This window comes from Anopheles ziemanni, chromosome 3 (genome assembly GCF_943734765.1).
Source record: "Anopheles ziemanni chromosome 3, idAnoZiCoDA_A2_x.2, whole genome shotgun sequence".
NCBI classification, from domain to species: Eukaryota; Metazoa; Arthropoda; class Insecta; order Diptera; family Culicidae; genus Anopheles; species Anopheles ziemanni.
Window position 1 is genome coordinate 22,126,551 of NC_080706.1, and position 14,088 is coordinate 22,140,638.

Below are 14,088 nucleotides of genomic sequence, written 5' to 3' on the forward strand. Positions count from 1 at the left end.
GCTTAAACTACTCACCTCGATGTTTGATGAGCTACTCGAGCTGCAATTAATCCGATTCGATGCCAGATCCGTTGTTTTCGAAGAAATCTTGAATAAGGTTTACTTCATTCAAAACTACCTTTTATATGCTTGTTTATTTCCGTTTGCGTTTCGATGGACCTATTAATATCGAAGCACTAGATCAATCATTACTAACGAATAATGAAACAAAACTCACTATAGAAATCCTAAAACATTGGCTAACACAATAGACACAATTCGTAACACACAGATCTTGGTAGAAGGAAAAGCTTTTTCAACAATTGACATTGATCTGGAAATTCATTTGCATGGACGATTTACTAAGGTTGAACATTGTAGGAAAACTCATAAGAAACTTGGAGTTTTTTCAACTCTTCCGGCAATTCACTTTATGCTGGCTTGGCCTTGTACCTTTCTGTTTTTGTACCACTCCACTGCCCTCAACACAACCGGCTCTGGTCTAGGAATTTTCGACGCCAAATTTCACACCCGCTTGCCGGTACAACAAATTGACGAAAACCACGCACTATGCACGATTTTTTTTTACAAAAACCACGGACTATGAATGAGGTGAATTCCGTATCATAAATTCGAATAACACATGCTTTACCGATTATTAGCAGAAAACGTATTGATTACGGAAAACATCATTTGCGTTTCGTAAAATCAAAATAAACATTTCGATTGTGCCAGGTAGTAGCCCGCGGTGCACACCGACCACGACCACCTTCGTTAACTGTCGTCGACAGACTGAAAATTCGAAACGATTTGTTTTGCTGTCAGCTGTTCCTTTCTGCTGTCAGTTGTATTTTGTCGACAAGTGCTGTTAGTTTCATTTCATCGACAAATGCTGTTAGTTATATTTTGTCGACATGTGCTGTCAGTCGGTGGTTATCGACTTTCGGATTCGGAGAGCACGTTCTTGTTAAATTCAATTAATTATTTACATAAGAAAACAGAATATTATGAAACATCATATTGTATCATATTGTATCAGAGAAGCAACCATTTTAATTGTGGCACAACGGCATCATCACATGTACATTTCATCCGCCATTGGTTGGTAGCAATAAGTCAACATAAATGTGTTTTATATTATGCTTAAATGATGTTATTGTTATGGAATTCCATTTCATTACATTGCATTACAACGTTCTTTGAAAAGTATTGTTTTGGTTTTCAGAAACTCCAAGATGGCGCTATGTTTACCTCTCAAATCGCTCTGTATGACTCAACCTTGCGAATAACCAAGTCTTGGTCGAGAAACGAAAAGTCATTCCTTTCTCGATAACTCTTTGACGAGACGTCCTGGTTGTGCAGAAAGAAAACATCAATCGTTCCGCAAAGAAAAATGTGTTTTGTCTAGTGAAAGTGCTTCGAAAACTCAGCGCAACCCATTCTCTATAGTATCATTCCACGGTATATTACAATCGTTTGGTTCGAAGTTCAAGTGTTCATAGAGAAAAACAAACACAGGTACGTCGTGCTGGTAGCATTGTTGGCGCTCGTGGCAACATTTTCTTCACGTTTTATTTATTGATTCAATTTCACACTTCAGCGGAAAGCAACATGGACACAACGCAGCAGCAACCCAACCCGCTTGAGCAGAAAACGAATGCCCATATCGAGCGAATCTTTCTCATTACGCTCAACAAGAATCCGCAGAAAAACAAACAGCTGGTTTACATGGAGGATGTGGCACAGGGCGTCGAGAATGGGCTGCTTGATCTGGAGGTGCTGGAGCAGGCACTGTTCGAGCGGCTCATGCTGTTCAACCCGTCGGAGTATCTTATCCCCAACAACATTACCTCATCCGACACGCCTCAGATCGCGGAATCGAAGGTAATCGTGTACCTCTACGGATGTTTCGTGCGCAATGAAAAACCCGTCGATCAGGGCGACAGTGTTGCAGTGGAAAATCGGCGCAAAATGAAAGCCCTTATTTTGCGGAACGCTTGCACCTCGCTGAAACAACCCGAGCTGTACGAGGGCCAAAACCTATCCAATCAGGTGCTCGATATCTTCAAGCAAACGGAGCTGGATGACCAGTCGGTGAAGGCACACTTCGTGTCGGAAACGGTGCGCGAAATTTTCGCCGATTCCGACACGGAAGAGGAGGGCTACCTTGTGATTCGAAGCATTTTTGGTCCAATGTTTGTGGACGTGCTGAAGGCGTTACGGACGGCGTCGCTGATCAGCATCGAGCGCTGGGTGATGCCGTTCCTGCAGGTATTCTCCAGCGACAAAACCAATCCCCGGTTGGCGCACATTTTTCTCGACTACACCACACCACCCGCGGGCTCCGAGGGTATCAAGTACTCCGAATCGTTGCTAGGGCAACTACTGTCGCTTTCGATTATGCCACAAAACCATAACGGACCGTATGAGTACTATGAGAACCCACTGACGACGACACGCTCGGCGTGTGATAATTTGTCCTCGAGCCTGTGGAACTACACCAAGCTGCACCTGGAGCAGATGCACGGGTTTGTGAAGAGTTTCCTGCTACTGGGCGGGGACGTCCGAAGTAAAACGCTCGATTGGATAGGAAAGTGTCTGCACGCCAATGTACCCCGTGGACAGATTTGGAACACGCACCATGGGCTGGGAATGTTTGGCAACCAAACCACGTCGCCCGATTCGTTCAGTATCAATTTGGCCGGTGTGCTGTTGCGTCTCTGTCAACCGCTACTCAAGCCCCAGCTGAAGGTTCTGATTGTCGATCCCACGTACTGTGCCGTCCGGGATGCGGCCGACAAACAGACGAAAGGTGTGCACATGCTCGACACGGAGAAAGAGACCTGCCTCCTTCCGCTGGAGGAGGAAAACGAGCAACGGCTGGAGGCGGAGCGGTACAACTTCGTCACGGAGTGTTTCTTCATGACGCACAAGGCTATCGATCTCGGGTTTCGCGTGTGTATTGAAAAGTTCTTCCGCACCAACCGGGAGCTGCACCGGCTGCAGACGATGTACCACGAAACGATCGCGCAGAACGGGCCCGATGTGGCCAACGACATCATGCAGATGCTGTCCTCGCAAACGCAACAGTTCCTCTGTCTCCAGAACGTCCTGCTGGAACCGGCCACCGATCAGCTGTTGCTACAGTTCTACGAGGCGTCCGCCATTTGGTTAACGCAGGTTAGCTCCCGCGATGCCGCGCAGCTCGATGCGCTCGATCCGGCCAAAGGATTCTCGCCGCAGACGGTGGAACCGGTTGAGCTGCCATTGCGAACCGATGTGCGAGTTTCGCGCGTCCTCAAGTGCATTCCGGAGTACATCATCGAGAACATTGTGGGATATTTGCAGTTTTCGCGCCACTTCGACAGCCAACCGCTGCGGGTGGACGTCGAGGCCCAGAAGGCCGTCTTCACGATGGTGCTGATCTTTATGGGTAGTTCGGAGCGCATCCGCAATCCGCACCTCCGGGCCCGGCTCGCCGAGGGTCTCGAGAGTCTCCTACCGAAGGACTCGGAAACGGGTGGATTCAGCTTCAGTGCCGCCCTGTTCACTAACCATCCGCACCGGCTCGAAATCATTCCCAATCTTCTGCGAGTGTTCGTGAGCATCGAAATGACGGGCCAGAGCGTGCAGTTTGAGCAGAAGTTTAACTACCGACGGCCGATGTATGCCATCATGGACTACCTGTGGAAGCTTGACGAGCAGAAGCAGTGCTTCCGGGAGCTGGAGCGGCTAGCGATCGAAAACATCGAGGCCGAAGATCCGCCCATCTTCCTGCGCTTCATCAACCTGCTCATCAACGATGCAATCTTCCTGCTGGACGAGTCGCTGAGCAACCTGCAGCAGATCCGCCAGATGCAGGGTGCCCAGGACAACGGCGAGTGGGAATCACTGCCCCAAACCGAACGCCAGCAGAACCAAGCGAACCTGCGCAATCTGGGGATGTTGGCGCGGTTCGATAATATTCTCGGTCGCGATACGATCAACATCCTCCAGCTGCTGACGTCGGAGACACAGTCCATCTTCTGCCACTCGTCGATGGTGGACCGGGTGGCGGCGATGCTGAACTACTTCCTGCTCAATCTGACCGGCCCAAAGAAGGGCAACTTTAAGGTGAAGGATAAGCGCGAGTTTGAGTTTGATCCGGCACGGACGGTGCTGGAGATTTGTCGCATTTACGTCAACCTGCGGGAGTGCGATGCGTTCTGTTTGGCCGTCTCGCAGGATGGCCGTAGCTACAGTCCGCAGCTGTTCGAGTACGCCGAGCAGGTGTTGAGTGAGTATAGGAGTGGGACGGCAGGGAAAACAGGGTGAATGTTTGGCGACAAACAATTTGGATGTAACATTTATTTTGAATTGTTTAAAACTCTGTCTTGCCTTGTAAGCGTTGAACTAAGTTAAATTTATCAATTTATATGCATCAAAAAAGGAGGAAAAACGAGACACATATTTATACCTGTGTCCAATTTTCCCTTTCGAGATTTCTCGTGGATCCAACTTCCCATTCGTGCTTCGTTGAAATGCAGTTTAATAATAATAAATTCCCCTTCATTTCGTTTTTAGCGCGCATCGGCGGTGGTCAACTGATCGGCGAGATACAGGAGTTCTCGCAGAAGGTGCAGCGCATCGAAAAGCAGCAAAAGATCGACGAGGAAGCGTTGATCGATCCGCCGGACGAGTTCCTCGATCCGATCATGTCGTCGCTGATGACCGACCCCGTCACACTGCCCAGTTCGCGCATCACCGTCGATCGGTCGACGATCGCGCGCCACCTTCTCTCCGATCAGTCCGATCCGTTCAACCGTTCGCCGCTGACGATGGAACAGGTGAAACGAAACGATCAACTGAAGAGCGAAATCGACGCGTGGATACGGGAGAAACGGGCCGCCCATGCCGTGGCCCTGGCTGCCAAAGCAAACGAGACGACGCAGACGACGATGACGACGACGACGACGATGGAAAGTAGCACCGATGAGACCACCACTGCTGATGCCGAACAAACGGCAGCTGACCAATAGCAGCGGACCGTCTCCTTCCTTCCCTAGCCAATTCCTTACCGTGAACGCACCACGGCACCGTTCCAGTCCCGTGAAACCCAACACCACTACTTTGGCTATCGTCGTGCATGTTTCGGTTTTATCGTAAATCTTAGTGCAGGGTTTTCTTTAATTTTAACAAAATCTAAGCTGTAATCAGGGGTCGAGTTCGTGGCGATTGCCATCCGGCAAACAATTAGTAATGTAATATGATCTTTTATCGTTTAGCTTCACTTCTGCGTGTAGTGAGACCAATAAAACCAAATTCTGTATGGAATATTCGGTAGTGCAATAAATAATAAATGGGATGAAAAGTCGAGAAACGAACGAACGTTGCTTCCATTATGGTGTGAGAACTATTTTTTACCTATTTTAATCTTAATATCTCAATATGCAAAACAATTTAGCGGAAGTGCAACCATCCACCGCACATTACACGGTATGCGCCTAAACGAACAGCTTAAATTCACTCAACGGCCAAAGACGACACACGGCGCGACTCTTGACCAACCCGATCGGAACGGGACCGTAGTTGCGTGAGTCGGAACTGTTTTGCACATTGTCACCCTCGATCCACAGGTGTCCCCGGGGCACGATGACGATGCTCGTCCGTGGTTCCTGGTGGGACGTTTCTTCTTCCTTCCCGTGCAGATCCGCCGTGGAGTGTTGAGGTTGTTCCGGTGGGAGATTCCCCCGCGGTTCCTCAACCGAGTGGCTCACATAGTCAACCTTTTCTCGTAGCTTTGCAAGCGCTTCGTAGTGCTGTTTCGATTTGGGCGACAGTTGGTGCTGTTCCGGTTCAACGCTTGCGTTCGGCAACACCGTCGTGTAGATCGTGTACGTATTCGACAGGGGATTGAGGTTGAACGATGCGCGGGTCATGATGCGGTCACCCGGCATTCCGATGATACGCTTGCAGACGTGCTGCACCGGATTGGTGGGGCTCTTGGTGATGATTATGTCGCCCCGCTGCAGCTTCGCCAGCCGGGGCGATATGCGATCCGTAATGAGCACATTATTCGTCGTCAGAGTGGGTTCCATCGAAGGTCCGACGCACTACAAGGAAGCGATCGGGAAGTTATAATCCGGCGAATGGACATCATTATGTAAAGATTTGCCTACCACAACAAAATCGCCGATGTACTCGAAGGTGCAATGCGTAATGCAACCATACTGGATAATGTACCCGCAAACACCGATCGCTTTAGAAACGAATTTAAACATTTGTTTGGATCAACGATAGACAAAGTTTAGAATATATCAACACACAACGGCACGTATTTCGCTACGAATTTCGTAGCAGCTGAGATGTATTTTGCAAACCCTGCGATCAAAATATTTACCTTTTGACCAAGGTTGCTTGAACAAAGCTCAAAAACCAAGGGTCGCTAGGAGAAATAACGGCAAACGTTGCCAATTTGCTTAATATTTCTTATTAATTTGACCAAATGTTTATTAAAATCCCTCAAATGAAAGCTATTTCATAACAAAAAACTTTGTAGAAGAATATTCCTTCCACCTTGACATTTGAATTGAACAACTGTCAACAGGTGACGTCATCGTGATTTAAATTTTGAATTTAAATAATTTTGTTGGAAATTTCTAAAAATAAAGAACAATCTTTGTAGCGAACGGCTTTTTCTCAAAGTACAGTAAATAAGGAATGTTTGCAAGCAAAATATACTTGATGATGAGATTTACCATAATCCCAAGAAGCGATAGTTTTTCAAGCTAGAGTCATTTGTCCTGAACTGTTGAAACAGGATAAAAAAGGAATCATCAGACTCGCGCAACAATTTTTGTTGTATTAGAAAGTTTGAACGGCACAATGGGATATATGGCCTTAGTAAGTCCTTAACCTGCCTAAAGGTTTCCTTAATTAAATTAAAGGAAAATTTCAACTTTTTATATTTCTTGTAATCGAAGAGGTTAACTCCAAAGTGAAGGGAATTGTTTTATGGCGAGCAAATTTCGACTCGGTATCTTTCGGATAAAAATCGTTTGAAAAGTTTCTACAGAAAAAAGTTAAAGGGAATGTGCGGAATGAATGTTTACGCTAAAATAACCATACTTCGTTTGCTGCAACAACTTTAACTTTCCCCTTTCAGCAAAACCACCGAAAGTTTGTTGGGAGCCCAAGAAGGCAGCCATTTATCGAATATCCTGTACTCATTATGATTCGTTTGGAGTGTTCAGGTCCACCATATGGCACCGTACATTTACTTTACCGAGCAATTCCGAATCCGAGAATTCAATTCCACCGATAGCACTGATGAGTGCCACATGTTCCGATTATGTGGCATGCTTTTGCAACGGTGGCAGCCGACGACCAACCAGCAAACGTATTTGTTTTTGCAGGATATTGATTTTGTTGATCTTCAGAGACTAGAACGGTTGAGGCCCTTCGTTGCGAGTCTAGGACACGTCAGTGGGGCCTTTTAAATAGCTTTAAATGATGCTTCACGAAGCGGTTTGGAATTCCGACCAAACCCAAATCAATTGGAAAACCTCAATCTACCTTCGATCCAAAGGGGGGAAATGGCATGTCACAGTTGAACCATGAAAACGCGAAGGAAACCCGTTGCCCTCTGTCAATCAAAACAAATGAAACGGCAGAACCATCGGACCTTTATCAAAACACAAAGAAATCAAAAGTATTTCCAAAGGTATGTTGAAGGTTTGTTTTATGGTTTATTTTAAGGGTTTCTTTAATTCTTGGTTACAGCTAATTAGCTTAGGCGTTGTCAATTTCTTACAGTTAGTAAATACACAAGAAAAAGTAATTTCAATCAATAACAATTGACAAACAAATCCAATCGATTTTTTTCTTTCTTACAAATTTCCACTCATATTTATTTATTTTGTGCACAGATCCGTACACCTTTGCAATACGTTGACGAGCACGAACAGAAAAGTTTTTTACGAAAAACTCTATCGCATTAGTCGAGCTAGAGATGAATAAATAATTATCAACTTTGCGATAAACTTAGAAATGGCGTGTTCCGTTGAAACGCAAAGCAAAAGCATCCGAATTGTTGCCGCAAGGCCTTATCAGTGAACCATACTTATGCTGGCCGGAAAAGAAAAGCTGTTTAATAAGTTATCCTTCTTCTGCCACTCATCTTACACTTAGCGTGTTTGAGCAAATAATAAATACTTCATCGGACAAACTTTCCAATGCACCACTTCCATCGGGTTAAGGTAGCACAAAAGAGAAAGTAAGTGGGCAAAACGTTATTTTTCTCGGTCCATCGCCTCACAGGGCCCAGCTTTTGAGCCAGCTTTTGGATTGCACTGTCGGTGTTCCATATCATTAGAAATGCATCAATTTGGCGATTTCCCTATGGCTGCCCGGTTGTGTTGAAATTTATTTTCCAGCTTACGATTTCGACCCCCCTCCCAACACCCTTTCGGCTTTTGGGGTGGGTTTGGCATCGTGACAAAACTTTTGCGAACCGAAACCAAAACCTGGGAACTGTACAGTTGCACAAGTGAAATGGAAAAAAAACCAGGAACAGGACCTCGTGTTGGCCGAGACCACCAATGCAGTATCGGTCGGGTTGGGCTGCAGTATTCGATGTTTCAAGGTGTGATGTTGATTTATGTTTGAAGTAAACAGGCTACTGCACAGTGGAGAAGGTTTGACAAGTAACCAAGTAACATATTCTGCTCATCGGATATTTTTCAAATTTAATTTAAAGTGAAAGGCCCACTAAAATTAATTACATTTATTAGAACATTGGTGATAAAGCACTGCCGAATCCTCTCACGTGCGATAAAGCTAACAAGTGGAACTGCCTCTAAACGCTTCCATTACAGTGCCTAAAATATGCTGTACGTTTTCCACTCCGCTATGTCCTCCCCCGAAAGGTAAAGATGAAGGTATTACACGCTCCCAGAGTAATCTCCAACACCGGTGAAGCCTTGGGTCGGTCAAGGCGTGATCCTTGTGTCTCCCCCAGTCAGCTACAACATTATCGCCAGCCACCCCTTAGCGGGCCACCGTTTTGCGCTCCCACAGTGCCGACACATGCCACCCATCCCACCCCACGGGAAACCCCTGTGGGTGTATTGAAGGGTAATTATTTATTGATGTCAGTCCGTTAAGCTTAAAAGCTCTCCGCTCCATCGCTCGGCGACTGCCATTGGGATTCCATTTGCCATTCAATCCGACCACGGATCGGAAAACGAATCGTCGAGAGTGGTTTTCTCCGGAGTTTGTTTAGCGTGTGTCTGTGTGTATGTGTGTGTACCTGTATGTATCGGACTTCGACGTGGCCCGGTGCATAGCCTTAAGCGGTTGGGCGGTGCAAGAAACGGATTCCGGCCAAAGCACTGCCAAGGAACGTGCCAAACGGTATAAGCGCGTGCCCGAATGGCAAAGTTCGTAAAGATTAAAACCGGGTTGGCTTGGGTCGCCACCGGGACACATGCTGGTCCTGTCTCTTGATCGTCCCAAGGAGAAGTAGAAGTGAGGCTGGAGGCGGAGAAGATTGGTGTTTGCCTTGAATGAAATTGCAACTGAACCACAACGCTGGGGCGAAGAGAGCGTCCAGCTGTGGACTGATGAATTGAGCTAGAATTAGTGGATAGAAGGGCTGTGGGAGGGAGGGGAAGGGGTGGGAGTTTGAGAGGATGATTTCAGTTATGGCTGAAAGGTTTGTAATGAAAAGGGTCCCGGTTGGATTCTGGAAGGAATATGCAAAAACTAAAAAAAACTTTATTGAAAAGAAACAGAACTAACATCCGAAACGTATGAATGATTCACCATTTGAAAAAGAAAAATTACACAAAAATATATAAGAGATTTAAAATAAAGGTTTTTTTTTATAAAAATCACACAAAGTACACAAAGAAGGTGAACATTTCTTATAGCTCTCACAAAAATGGTCAAACAGAGACTGAAATTGGCGGCAAGAAATGTTCAACAGGAGCGATTCTTTTTTGCCTAGAAAGAGGATATCTTTCCTTCACGAAAGCAGAAAGAACGTCTTAAGCATGATAAAATTTTATCCATTTTTCCACCTCTCTCTCTCGATGCTTTCGAGTTGAATTTATGGACAATCGGTTGCCGTTTCGGAATAATCGATGCGCTTCAATCGCTTATCGGTACAATTCGTTTATATCCGGTTCTTCAACTCAACAACAACTCAATCGAGGGGTTTGGGCCACCATTAAACATTAACGATCATCAAGGCCGGCGGTCCCCACTTGGGACCAAAGTGTGACCCCGATAAAGCAACCAAAGATGGAGATGAAAAAATAAACGTCTACAAAAAACCTGTAGTGAACCTTTTCGGATTTTCTGGAAGCACTTCTGCACGGGCTCCGGGGTTTGGGAAAAGGTAGAACGAAGGAAAAGGGCCAGGCCCAGACGGAAAGCCGTCAAGAGGAGCGATTTTAAGCCTAAGTCACCGGTGGAAAGCAATTGAGAAATTGAAGCAAAGCGCCTTTCCCAAGCGGTACGTGCGGCCATTTTTGGTAGATTACGACTCGGCGCTGGGTGCGGCCACAAGAGAGGCGGAAAGAAGGAGGCACGGAGACATCCAAACGGTGCAGTACTCTCCATGCTGGATCATGCTTGATTGGGCGTAAAAGACACGGCGCACTGTCTGTGCTGGGAAGTCGAAAAATAAAGCCCTACTCTTTCTCCTTTCTCTGTGCATTTTTCTCCGGGAAAATTGACAGCACGGTCGGTTGTTGAGCCAAGTATGGAGTTAAATATTCAATCGATGCACTTTTCCGGCGGCCGGATAAAGCCACTGGATAGTTCTTTCATCGCTACTAGAACACAGGCACACACACATACGAACGTCGTTCCGTTGCGTGGTGCCATCGAACGACATTATTATTATATTATTATATTTGCAACCCAAACCGGATGAAATGTGCATCCCTGGCGCTGCATGTTGCTGTGTTCGAGATTTATTTCGTTCCGAATTTTGTATTTTCCTCGCCTCGCATATAATTATCTTTTAATATAGTGGATTAAAATAACCAAACACCTTTTGTGTCGGGTAAGAGATGTTCGCTCCATCCTCTCGCTTCTCCGTGGTGAGGAGGGAAATTAAAACACGAAAAGGCTTCCGGCCGCGCAATGGCGCCCGACGTGCAGCACGCGGCTCGGTCGTTTGCTTCCCTCGTAATGAGCTTTTCTGGAAGGGAAAAACCTGTGCGGAGCGATAGTAAGGATATTTTGTTTTTCACTCTCTCCCTCTTGCCAGTAACAGTTTAAACATATTTACATCATCACCCGTTTTGTGGGCTCGGTTCTGCTGGCCAGAGAATCTGTTTTTCTTTGTCGAGTGAAGTTTGTTTTGTGCAGGGAATGAAAAGAAAATAGCCCAAAAAAAAACGTTTCATATTGATTGATTATAACATATCTGTGGGACATGGTGTACTTCGCCCATTTTGTTACTTGGACAAGCCACGGCTAGGTAAAACTTTAGATGTTCAATAATATGCTCTCTGAGTAAAATAAAGATCCCAAGAATAGGCCAAGTATTGTTCACGAGTGAGCTCTTTATGAGACCGTACAAATGTTGACGAATCGATCCGGAATCGATCCCTATAGATTTACCATCAACGGGACATTAACTTGATCTTAGTAGACATCTTTGGAACTATAATGGAATCGGGTCAAATTTCCAGCATTTTTCGAGAAAAAAACTGGTAGAAATGATGCCGTGGCACTTGCCGACTATCATTGAGGCAAGGGGCATTGAATGCGACATATTGGTACACCATGTATGGATGGCACATCATCAATACAAACCATGTACGAATACTTTTTTGTCATCGATTTTGAGCCTTTTTGTGGATTTTTTCGAACCAAAGTAACTTGCAAGCAGCTTTTTCGAAATGTTAATCACCAATAGCATAGAATTGTAGTTTATCTACGATATGTCATTTAAACGGTTGTGGTAGGTCAGGTATTCGCTGAGATAACTAGGCTTAAAGTTGTATATTGTATATTAATGACGATCAGATGCTGATGAAAATCCTATTTGCCCCTGTTCTACAATCAGTAAATATCATGGTACCGCAAAACGGGGAAACAAAATCACAACATGCGACGCTTTCAGTTTTCCGTATCGCGTGGAAGATAAGGAGATAGGGGTGGCTGGGGTAATACGCACCCCTGAGGCAATACGCACCCTTTCCCATTTCCCTTGAAAAACGAGTTTTCAACGCGTAAAAAGTAGTCACCCTGCAAGATCAACCTGAAATATGGTCACCCTGTGAGTTTGATAGCTCTACATCAACAGAAACGCGAAATAAACGCAAAACAAAATGATTCTCAGCTCAGACAGTTTTTGTTATAATGTGACTTACCATTCCGCTAAGGAATATTAAGTGCAAAAACCGATATTTACCCACGAGGAATACGAAATTTAGTGAATTGAGAATCAGTGCTTGAGACTATTCTAGAAAATTTCGGAAAGTATGCAAATTTACTCATATTTTAGTTGAAAATGTGGGGAACTATGAATGGGGGCAATATGCACCCAGTATGTCGGGGTAAAATGCACCAGTTTATAAACAAACTATCTTTATTTGACAGTGGATGTTGCCTCTTTGCTATGTTGCGTATTGCCCCTTTGTTGTGGTGCGTATTGTCCCTTTGTTGTGGTGCGTATTACCCCTAGCAAAGGTGCGTTTTGCCTCAACCAGATACAGATCGATCAAAAATTGAACTTTTTCAAAACTGAAAAAAATACGTTTTTCTTAGCAAAAAACGAAAATATTCCTGAATTGGTAACTAGTTTGAACATTTATGAATCCTATCCAGTGATAAAATCAACAATCAAGAGCCAAGTTGTTAGAAAATTTTATAGTTTTCCTTAAGGGGTGCGTATTACCCCATCCACCCCTATATGAGATTATGAAAATTCTATTCATTGGTTTATGCTATCCATCTTGTCTAATTTAACCGATTAGTTCAAAGCATTACAACTTCTAACAGAAATGCAATGGTTCAAATATTTAAACTGATTCGATGTTCCACCTGTTGCATAACCTTCAGGCGAAAACGTGGACACATATGGCGACGATGCGACGGGTAGGGGGCCTCATTTGGGGTTTTACCCCTGTTTCCACTTTGCTAAAAACAGATTCAGAGTGGTTTCGCAGAACTGACCTACCCGGTATCCCGACTGCTCTGGCATCAACAGCTAGTCAAGTATTCTACAAGCTTCGCGAACTGTATATCAATCAATAATAGGAACGGGGCAGTTGCATTTGGGCAAGCGTTGGCTCAGGTTTTCTTAGATTTCCCTTGTTAATTTCACTTATGTAATGTTAACTAGTTACCATATGTTGTTAGTAAGTATCACTTTAATGCGATTGCTTTTATTTCAATTTTTCATCATCGTGATATGGGCTCTACTGAGACTGAGACCGGGAAAAAAAATGTACCAAATAGCGTCGTGATCGATTCAAACGAAGATTTGAGCACTTTTCGGTTGTACAATTAACGTGTAAACACGTGACAATATTACGTGAGACAAAGCATTAAGTATGTCGAGTCCATCGTTGCACATCCGACAGCCGGAGCATATCCAGGTGTGTATAGTGGTTGGCCTTCGATTACGTTTTCTGAGAAGTTACACACCAGGTAGAAGTATCGTTGGGATCCGTCGATGTCATATTGCATTAGAGCACATCCCACCTTTTTTGAACGATCGTTCAAAATATTTGCCAGGTTTTCTGTGTTGGTACTGAATTGTAAAAGAGAGACAAAACAAAAGTTATGAGTTGTCATTCGAAAACTTCCGTATCTTCCAATTTAAAATACTTACGATGCCGAGTAACTGCTGTAGGATGCTGTCCCAGAATCATATGCGTCGAAGGAGATAGATGTAAGTATATAATTAATTTTTTCGTTGACGGAGAGTGATGCTACGTATGCTATTTCGTCATTGAAATAAGCTGTTATCTGGCCTACATTACTGAAATCTGCAGTATTCCGACAAGCATCCCTCGCAATGTTGCAAGAACGGGCATTGTGACCGGCCTGTGTGGCTAAACTCGCGTCCCACTGTAGCTGGAACATTTGATAAGCCGGAGGATT

The 14,088-nt window shown here is 44.8% G+C and overlaps 2 protein-coding genes across 2 annotated transcripts; one reads left to right on the forward strand and one right to left on the reverse strand.

The window, feature by feature from the left end:
• Window positions 1-1,586: 1,586 nt before the first annotated feature.
• On the forward strand, window positions 1,587-5,334 carry LOC131286087 (ubiquitin conjugation factor E4 A). The gene is made up of 2 exons (XM_058314953.1): window positions 1,587-4,255; window positions 4,543-5,334. The coding sequence occupies exons 1-2, from the start codon at window positions 1,591-1,593 to the stop codon at window positions 4,995-4,997; spliced, it is 3,120 nt and encodes a 1,039-aa protein (XP_058170936.1). The 5' UTR covers window positions 1,587-1,590; the 3' UTR covers window positions 4,998-5,334.
• Window positions 5,335-5,437: 103 nt separating this feature from the next.
• Window positions 5,438-6,239, reverse strand: LOC131287531 (mitochondrial inner membrane protease subunit 1). The gene is made up of 2 exons (XM_058316590.1): window positions 6,138-6,239; window positions 5,438-6,071 (listed from the first exon to the last, which is right to left on the reverse strand). Exons 1-2 carry the CDS (start codon window positions 6,237-6,239, stop codon window positions 5,463-5,465), a joined length of 711 nt encoding a protein of 236 aa, XP_058172573.1. The 3' UTR covers window positions 5,438-5,462.
• Window positions 6,240-14,088: the final 7,849 nt, after the last annotated feature.